This window comes from Oncorhynchus nerka, linkage group LG9a (genome assembly GCF_034236695.1).
Source record: "Oncorhynchus nerka isolate Pitt River linkage group LG9a, Oner_Uvic_2.0, whole genome shotgun sequence".
Lineage (NCBI taxonomy): Eukaryota > Metazoa > Chordata > Actinopteri > Salmoniformes > Salmonidae > Oncorhynchus > Oncorhynchus nerka.
This window is the reverse complement of record NC_088404.1, coordinates 1,305,579-1,316,218: the sequence shown is the minus strand read 5'-3', so window position 1 is coordinate 1,316,218 and position 10,640 is coordinate 1,305,579. Positions and strand designations below refer to the sequence as shown.

The 10,640-nt window shown below is 45.0% G+C and overlaps 1 protein-coding gene across 1 annotated transcript; it reads right to left on the bottom strand.

Annotated features, from left to right (window-relative positions):
- Positions 1–1,191: 1,191 nt before the first annotated feature.
- On the bottom strand, positions 1,192–10,387 carry LOC115127211 (sodium/potassium/calcium exchanger 1-like). Its single transcript, XM_029656854.2, has 4 exons — positions 10,270–10,387; positions 5,753–7,607; positions 4,594–4,793; positions 1,192–1,263 (listed from the first exon to the last, which is right to left on the bottom strand). The coding sequence occupies exons 2-4, from the start codon at positions 6,642–6,644 to the stop codon at positions 1,192–1,194; spliced, it is 1,164 nt and encodes a 387-aa protein (XP_029512714.2). The 5' UTR covers positions 6,645–7,607; positions 10,270–10,387.
- Between the last annotated feature and the right edge of the window lie 253 nt (positions 10,388–10,640).

Genomic DNA, 10,640 nt, shown 5'->3' with positions numbered 1-10,640 from the left:
TCCTAGTAAACTACCCCTGGGGATCCTAGTAAACTACCCCTGGGGATCCTAGTAAACTACCCCCCGGGATCCTAGTAAACTACCCCTGGGGATCCTAGTAAACTACCCCTGGGGATCCTAGTAAACTACCCCTGGGGATCCTAGTAAACTACCCCCGGGGATCCTAGTAAACTACCCCTGGGGATCCTAGTAAACTACCCCCGGGGATCCTAGTAAACTACCCCCGGGGATCCTAGTAAACTACCCCTGGGGATCCTAGTAAACTACCCCTGGGGATCCTACTAAACTACCCCTGGGGATCCTACTAAACTACCCCTGGGGATCCTAGTAAACTACCCCTGGGGATCCTACTAAACTACCCCTACTAAACTACCCCTGGGATCCTACTAAACTAAACTACCCCTGGGGATCCTACTAAACTACCCTGGGGATCCTAAGCTAAACTAAACCCCCCCTGGGGATCCTGGTAAACTACCCCTGGGGATCCTACTAAACTACCCCTGGGGATCCTGGTAAACTACCCCTGGGGATCCTACTAAACTACCCCTGGGGATCCTGGTAAACTAAACTACCCCTGGGGATCCTACTAAACTACCCCTGGGGATCCTGGTAAACTACCCCTGGTAAATCCTGGTAAACTACCCCTGGGGATCCTAGTAAACTACCCCTGGGGATCCTAGTAAACTACCCCAGGTAAATCCTGGTAAACTACCCCTGGGGATCCTAGTAAACTACCCCTGGGGATCCTAGTAAACTACCCCTGGGGATCCTACTAAACTACCCCTGGGGATCCTAGTAAACTACCCCTGGGGATCCTAGTAAACTACCCCTGGGGATCCTGGTAAACTACCCCTGGGGATCCTGGTAAACTACCCCTGGGGATCCTAGTAAACTACCCCTGGGGATCCTAGTAAACTACCCCTGGGGATCCTACTAAACTACCCCTGGGGATCATACTAAACTACCCCTGGGGATCCTAGTAAACTACCCCTGGGGATCCTAGTAAACTACCCCTGGTAAATCCTGGTAAACTACCCCTGGGGAATCCTAGTAAACTACCCCTGGTAAATCCTACTAAACTACCCCTGGGGATCCTACTAAACTACCCCTGGTAAATCCTACTAAACTACCCCTGGGGATCCTACTAAACTACCCCTGGTAAATCCTGGTAAACTACTACTTGATCACTGCCTAGTTGTTTACCTTTAAGAGTCTCTTGTCTTCTGGGGCAGGAGGGCTACTATTCTGACCTGCTGTCTCATCCTGTGGACAACAAGAATTCACCAGATCTTAAAACATTCCAGAACACGCCGCCCCTTCAAATGGAATCTTTTGACTCATGAATGACAGAGGGAAGAGTGAATGACTCATCAGTGAGTGAATGACTCATCAGTGAGTGAGTGAGTGACTCTCCCTGAGTGAATGTCTCATCAGTGAGTGAATGTCTCATCAGTGAGTGAATGTGTCATCAGTGAGTGAATGTCTCATCAGTGAGTGAATGTCTCATCAGTGAGTGAATGACTAATCATGTTTGATCAACAACATCTGTTTTGAATGAGGTATGGCTGTATCATTTGCTTTGAGAACATGCTTTAACTTTAAAGGAAATATGGCTGAATTAGAGCCTATGATCAACAACATGTGCCTTAAAAACTTGGATTAACTTAATCCAAGTTTTTAAGGCACATGTTGTTGATCATAGGCTCTAATTCAGCCATAGGGATTTTGAAGGAGATATATGGTTTAATCAGGTCCTCCACGTATGCTTGAGGGAACCAGATGAATAATGAGCTGTATGACATGATTCTCCTTACACAGGAGCCAGCCTCCATGTCTGTTCTCACAAAATTATCTTCATTATCGACCCCTGACGTGCAGATATCCCTCCCAATTGCTACTATTTTTTATTTTTTTATTTAACCTTTATTTAACTAGGCAAGTCAGTTAAGAACAAATTCTTATTTTCAATGACTGCCTAGGAACAGTGGGTTAACTGTCTTGTTCAGGGGCAGAACAACAGATTTTTATGGGATATTGTTTATGTTTGGAGTTAGTGCACGTAGCACCTCAGGAGTCACGGTTTGATGGTTTCCACCTGTGGGTTATGGGATATTGTTTATGTTGGGAGTTAGTGCACATTGCACCTCAGTAGTCATGGTTTGATGGTTTCCACCTGTGGGTTATGGGATATTGTTTATGTTTGGAGTTAGTGCACATTGCACCTCATGGTTGGTTTGTTTATTGTTTTGTTAAGTTTCACTAACATTAATGTATGTGGAACTCATATCGCGCTGCGTCTTGGTCCGACCATTATTACGAACATCGTGACAGTATCTGTAACAAAGGAACACTATACCAAAAATAGTTCAAATATACACTACCATTCAAAAGTTTGCGGTCACTTAGAAATTTCCTGCACATTTTTTGTCCATTAAAATAACATCAAATTGATCAGAAATACAGTGTAGACATTGTTAATGTTGTAAATGACTATTGTAGCTGGAAACGGCTGATTTTTAATGGAATATCTGCATAGGCGTACAGAGGCCCATTATCAGCAACCATCACTCCTGTGTTCCATTGGCACGTTGTGTTAGCTAATCCAAGTTTATCATTTTAAAAGGCTAATTGATCATTAGAAAACCCTTTTGCAATTATGATAGCACAGCTGAAAACGTTTGCCCTGATTAAAGAAGCAATAAAACTGGACTTCTTTAGTCTAGTTGAGAATCTGGAGCATCAGCATTTGTGGGTTTGATTACAGTCTCAAAATGGCCAGAAACAAAGAACTTTCTTCTGACACTCGTCAGTCTATTCTTGGTCCGAGAAATTAAGGCTATTCCATGAGAGAAATTGCCAAAAAAAACTGAAGATCTCGTACAATGCTGTGTACTACTCCCTTCACAGAACAGCGCAAACTGGCTCTAACCAGAATAGAAAGAGGAGTGGTAGGCCCCGGTGCACAACTGAGCAAGAGGAAAAGTACATTTCATTCTCTTAAACCGATCGCTGTCCGCACCCGCCCGCCCGACTAACAACACTACTCTGGACAGTTCTGACTTAGAATATGTGGACAACTACAAATACCTAGGTGTCTGGCTAGACTGTAAACTCTCCCTCCAGACTCATATTAAACATCTCCAATCCAAAATTAAATATTGAATTAGCTTCCTATTTTGCAACAAAGCCTCCTTCACTCATGCTGCCAAACATACCCTCGTAAAACTGACTATCCTACCAATCCTCGACTTTGGCGATGTAATTTACAAAATAGCCTCCAACACCCTACTCAACAAACTGGATGCAGTCTATCACAGTGCCATCGTTTTTTCACCAAAGCCCTTATACCACCCACCACTGCGACCTGTATGCTCTCGTTGGCTGGTCCTCGCTACATGTTCGTCGCCAGACCCTCTGGCTCCAGGTCATCTATAAGTCTCTGCAATGTAAAGCTCCACCTTATCTCAGCTCACTGGTCACGATAACAACACCCACCCATAGCACGCGCTCCAGCAGTTATATCTCACTGGTCATCCCCAAAGCCAACACCTCCTTTGGCCGCCTTTCCTTCCAGTTCTCTGCTGCCAATGACTGGAACAAATTGCAAAAATCGCTGAAGTTGGAGACTTAAATCTCCCTCACTAACTTTAAGCATCAGCTATCTGAACAGCTTACCGATCGCTGCAACTGTACATAGTCCATCTGTAAATAGCCCATCTGTAAATAGCCCATCCAATCTACCTACCTCATCCCCATATTGTTTTATTTACTTTTCTGCTCTTTTGCACACCAGTATTTCCAGTATTTCTACTTGCACATCATCATCTGCACATCTATCACTCCAGTGTTAATCTGCTAAATTGTAATTACTTTGCTACTATGGCCTATTTTCTGCCTTGCCTCCTTACGCCATTTACACACACTGTATATAGACTTTTCTATTGTGTTATTGACTGTACGTTTGTTTATTCCATGTGTGACTCTGTGTTGTTGTTTGTGTCACACTGCTTTGCTTTATCTTGGTCAGGTCGCCGTTGTAAATGAGAACTTGTTCTCAACTGGTTAAATAAAGGTGAAATTAATAAATAACTAAAAATTAGAGTGTCTAGTTTGAGAAACAGACGCTTCACAAGTCCTCAACTGGCAGCTTCATTAAATAGTACTCGCAAAACACCAGTCTCAACGTCAACAGTGAAGAGGCGACTCCCGGATGCTGGTCTTCTAGGCAGAGTTCCTCTGTCCAGTGTCTGTGTTCTTTTGCCCATCTTAATCTTTTCTTTTTATTGGCCAGTCTGAAATATGGCATTTTCTTTGCAACTCTGCCTAGAAAGCCAGCATCCCGGAGTCACCTCTTCTCTATTAATGTCACTGTTGACGTTGAGCTTTCATTTCTCAGAACAAGAATAGACTGATGAGATTCAGAAGAAAGTTCTTGGTTTCTGGCCATTTTGAGCCATAATCAAACCCACAAACAAGGACGTTTCTAAGTGACCCCAAACTTTTGAACGGTATTGTAAGTTCTCCTGTATACTCTTAAGAATTTGTTCTTAACTGACTTGCCTAGTTAAATAAATAAATGCAAATAAAATGTACCTTATCAGGTTCATCCTCAACAGCCACAGTGATGATATTAATGATGTGCTGATGTTTCCTGAGCTGGTTCTTGAATGCTGCCTCCAGCTGAACGTTGTACTTCATGAAGCAGACATAGGAGCTGTAGCCAGCCACCAGCATTATACTCTCATACCACATGATGGTGTTGTCCAGGAAGAAGATTATCAACATGATCAGGCCTGAAAACAATATAGATGTTAATTCATCAATAGTAAGGGGTTAGAGGACACAGCAAGATCTTAGAGGACACAGCAAGAGGTTAGAGGACACAGCAAGAGGTTAGAGGACACAGCAAGAGGTTAGAGGACACAGCAAGAGGTTAGAGGACACAGCAAGAGGTTAGAGGACACAGCAAGAGGTTAGAGGACACAGCAAGGGGTTAGAGGACACAGCAAGGGGTTAGAGGACACAGCAAGGGGTTAGAGGACACAGCAATGGGTTAGAGGACACAGCAAGGGGTTAGAGGACACAGCAAGGGGTTAGAGGACACAGCAAGGGGTTAGAGGACACAGCAAGAGGTTAGAGGACACCGCAAGAGGTTAGAGGACACCGCAAGAGGTTAGAGGACACCTAGAGGACACCGCAAGAGGTTAGAGGACACCGCAAGAGGTTAGAGGACACCGCAAGAGGTTAGAGGACACAGCAAGAGGTTAGAGGACACAGCTAGAGGTTAGGTAAATGAGCATGTTGTGAATAATAGTTGCATCCCAAATAGCTTCAATTGCAATTATATGCCAGTGAGTGCTGGCCTTTATATTATATGCCAGTGAGTGCTGGCCTTTATCCTTACATTTATTTGTGATTGAGATCGACTGCTGGCTCCAAGCACACTATCATTTATTTATGAGTGGAACCTCTTCTCTCCTGTCCTCTGGACTCAGAAACTATCTGGCCTTGATGGCCACATGTACTCTTAATTTCCACCTGGTACAGCCAAAGGAATATAGCCCCACTGAGCCAGGTTCCTCTGTACAGTAGGTTTCTTCCTTCTAGGTAGTTTCTCCTGGCCACTGTGCTCTCGCTTCTACCTTTGCTCTCTGAGGCCAGAGCCGAGTTACTGTTATGCACTTTGACAACTGCTGATGTAAAAAGCGCTGAGGTGCAGCATCTGCCTTTACATGTGATAGTATATTATTACCTATGATATAGAAGGAGACGTCCCTGAACAGGGGCCACCAGGTGAGGTGCAGCATCTCCTTGGAGAAGATGGCACACATGCCGATGACGAACAGGATATTGAACACCGCCGACCCCACGATCGTCCCGATGCCCACATTGCTATGAGAGATGAACACGCCAATCAGAGAGGTGAACAGCTCCGGAGCGGAACCTCCCGCCGCCATGAAGGTTGCCCCAGCAACGTCGTCGGAGATGGCGAGCTGGTCTGTGATGACGCCGAGCGCAGGGACAAAAAATTCGTCACACACAAGGGCGAGTGAGACGAACATGTACATCATCCCGAAGATGTGGAGCGACACCCAGCCTCGTCTCCGGTCCTCCACGGAGAAGATATCAGTCGGGTACTCTCCTTTCTGATGAGGGGCGTCCCCCGGGTCGGCAGGGGAGGATTGGGTGGTGTTGGGGACTAGATGGGTGGGTGGTGGGTTGGGAAGGGTGGGGATCTGAATGGGAGGCTCCAGGTCTACATATATACAGTGAACGATAGTCCGGATTGTAGTCACTGATGATGATGAGACCTCAGTGGTAGTGGATGGTGTGACATCATCTGTAGTCGTCTCTGAGTAATAATCGGACACTTCAGTTGTCACCAAATCTATAATTTCCTCCTCTTGTGTGTCAACACTGCGTCCCCCCTCCCTTAAGGTCTCCAATGCAACTTCCTCCAGGAGGGCCCCTGTCAGTCCCTCTCCATCCCCAGACCCCTCACCTATTTGGGGCAGGGCATGGGGCCAGGGTCCTGGGGAGAGCTTGGAGGTGATAGACAGCTGGTAGAGACAACACAGTAGAACACCAGACAGGAGGAATATGACTCTGCTCAGCTGCAGTCTCTTCCTTTGGGTACAATACATTTATGAAGAGATGGTGATTGTGGACTTTAACAGGTATGGATTTGTAAACTCACTCCTCAGCCTGAGAAGTCGTTAATTGCACCATTGAATTGGATTCAGAATACAGGTCCCTGGCAGAGTGATTCAGAACACAGGTCCCTGACAGAGTGATTCAGAATACAGGTCCCTGACAGAGTGATTCAGAATACAGGTCCCTGGCAGAGTGATTCAGAACACAGGTCCCTGGCAGAGTGATTCAGAACACAGGTCCCTGACAGAGTGATTCAGAATACAGGTCCCTGGCAGAGTGATTCAGAACACAGGTCCCTGACAGAGTGATTCAGAATACAGGTCCCTGGCAGAGTGATTCAGAATACAGGTCCCTGGCAGAGTGATTGAGAACACAGGTCCCTGGCAGAGTGATTCAGAATACAGGTCCCTGGCAGAGTGATTCAGAATACAGGTCCCTGGCAGAGTGATTCAGAATACAGGTCTCTGGCAGAGTGATTCAGAATACAGGTCTCTGGCAGAGTGATTCAGAATACAGGTCCCTGGCAGAGTGATTCAGAACACAGGTCCCTGGCAGAGTGATTCAGAATACAGGTCCCTGGCAGAGTGATTCAGAATACAGGTCCCTGGCAGAGTGATTCAGAATACAGGTCTCTGGCAGAGTGATTCAGAACACAGGTCCCTGGCAGAGTGATTCAGAACACAGGTCTCTGGCAGAGTGATTCAGAATACAGGTCCCTGGCAGAGTGATTCAGAACACAGGTCCCTGGCAGAGTGATTCAGAACACAGGTCCCTGGCAGAGTGATTCAGAACACAGGTCCCTGGCAGAGTGATTCAGAACACAGGTCCCTGGCAGAGTGATTCAGAACACAGGTCCCTGGCAGAGTGATTCAGAACACAGGTCCCTGGCAGAGTGATTCAGAACACAGGTCCCTGGCAGAGTGATTCAGGGAAGAATCCAGCTCCTCCCCAACCTGTTGTAAAGGGAAGGAAACACCAAGTTTGAATGAATCAGGTTCCGTATGCATAAAGCGTCCATTTAATTATTTCTTATTTCTTATGGTCTCAATGGCTAAACTGACCCCAGATCAGCCCTCCTACTACTCTGAGACTGGTTTATGGTCTAAATGTCTGAACTGACCCCAGATCAGACCTCCTACTACTCTGAGACTGGTTTATGGTCTAAATGTCTGAACTGACCCCAGATCAGACCTCTTACTACTCTGAGACTGGTTTATGGTCTAAATGTCTGAACTGACCCCAGATCAGACCTCTTACTACTCTGAGACTGGTTTATGGTCTAAATGTCTGAACTGACCCCAGATCAGACCTCCTACTACTCTGAGACCTGTTTATGAATATGGGCCCAGACATGACAGGTTAAGCAACAGGTGACAACAGATGAACAGTCTTTTGAATAATAAATCCTCTGTCTCTTTAATGTCAGGATAATTATTATCACATTGAGACTGTCTGGGGATACATGTACATGTTACTATGAGTCATTGTCCCCTGTTGTATTCAATAAATATGCGGCTGTAGTGAGCAATAGAAAGAGAGTGAAAAGTAAAGATCACTACTAAGGACTGTGTGGGCTCTCCTTCTCCGTGGCCGACCTGAGAAAGACATTTAAACGTGTTAACCCTCGCAAGGCTGCTGGCCCAGACGGCATCCCCGGCCGTGTCCACATGCTTCGAGATGTCCACCATTGTTCCCGTACCCAAGAATGCAAAGGTAACTGAACTAAATGACTATCGCCCCGTTGCACTCACTTCTGTCATCGTGAAGTGCTTTGAGAGACTAGTCAAGGATCATATCACCTCCATCTTACCTGTCACCCTAGACCCACTTCAATTTGCTTACCGCCCCAATAGGTCCACAGACGATTCAATCGCCATCACACTGCCCTATCCCATCTGGACAAGAGGAATACCTATGTGAGAATGGTGTTCACATGACTAGAGCTCAGCATTCAACACCATAGTACCCTCCAAGATCATCATTATGCTGGAGACCAAGGGGCTCAAACCCCGCCCTCTGGAATTGTGTCCTGGACTACCTGACGGGCCGACCCCAGGTGGTGAAGGGAGGAAACAACATCTCCACTTCACTGATCCTCAACACTGAGGCCCCACAAGGTTGCGTTCTCAGCCCATCCTCTACTCCCTGTTCACCCATGACTGCGTGTCCATGCACGCCTCCAACTCAATCATCAAGTTTGCAGACAACACTACAGTGGTATTCTTGATTACCAACAACGACGAGATGGCCTACAGAGAGGAGGTGAGGGCCCTCGGAGTGTGGTGTCAAGAAAATAACCTCACACTCAACGTCAACAAAACAAAGGAGATGATTGTGGACTTCAGGAAACAGCAGAGGGAACACCCCCCTATCCACATCGATGGAACAGTAGTGGAGAGGGTAGTAAGTTTTAAGTCCCTCGGCGTACACATCACAGACAAACTGAATTGGTCCACCCACACAGACAGTGTCGTGAAGAAGGCGCAGCAGCGCCTCTTCAACCTCAGGAGGCTGAAGAAATTTGGCTTGTCACCAAAAGCACTCACCCGATGTTACAGGAAGGCCATAAAGATCATCAAGGACAACAAACACCCAAGCCACTGCCTGTTCACCCCGCTATCATCCAGAAGGCGAGGTCAGTACAGGTGCATCAAAGCTGGGACAGAGAGACTGAAAAACAGCTTCTATCTCAAGGCCATCAGACTGTTAACCAAATGTAATGTAAATGTTAAACAGCCACCACTAACATTGAATGGCTGCTGCCAACACACTGACTCAACTCCAGCCACTTTAATAATGGGAATTGATGGAAATGTATGTAAAATATACTGTATCACTAGCCACTTTAAACAATGCTACCTAATATAATGTTTACATACCCTACATTACTCATCTCATATGTATATGTATATACTGTACTCTATATCATCTACTGCATCTTTATGTAATACATGTCTCACTAGCCACTTTAAACTATGCCACTTTGTTTACATACCCTACATTACTCATCTCATATGTATATACTGTACTCGATACCATCTACTGTATGCTGCTCTGTACCATCACTCATTCATATATCCTTATGTACATATTCTTTATCCCCTTACACTGTGTATAAGACAGTAGTTTTGGAATTGTTAGTTAGATTACTTGTTGGTTATTACTGCATTGTCGGAACTAGAAGCACAAGCATTTCGCTACACTCGCATTAACATCTGCTAACCATGTGAATATGACCAATAACATTTGATTTGATTTATAAATGTTGACAACACATTAATATACAGTAAAACAATGTCTTCACATAATATATACAGTATTCTGTATCATTTTCTAAAATCACAAATGTTGCTATCATGCATAATATTTCCAATCTATTATCAAAATGTTAACATAAAATTGACAACTTTCTAGGTCCGAAAAAGGAAGTTATCTAGATGTACACTCAGTCCTACCTGAAGATATCTAGATGTACACTCAGTCCTACCTGAAGATATCTAGATGTACACTCAGTCCTACCTGAAGTTATGTAGATGTACACTCAGTCCTACCTGAAGATATCTAGATGTACACTCAGTCCTACCTTAAGTTATGTAGATGTACACTCAGTCCTACCTGGTACCAGATGAGGAGGTGTAATTTCTTCACAGCTGGGGTGCATTGGCGCAAACAGTGGAGAGGTTCAGCGTAGAGCTGTAGGGTACGGTTCACGGCAGGTTCACATAGGACACACTGGGGGACAGATAGAGGTCTTCACAGTGGATCAGAATTATAACTAATACCCCTCTGTACCTGAAGACTTCTAATAGGATTATCCCTATTGTCACTCTCACTCTCATTAAGCCTATAGCTATATCAACCATTTCATTTGTTTTGATAGCCTAATGCAAATGTTTTAATTGGTGGTGTTTATTTGATTCCAACAGCATGGAGATAAATTGTCAGTTTGACATTTTGAGGTTTAATATAATTATTGGTTTCATAAT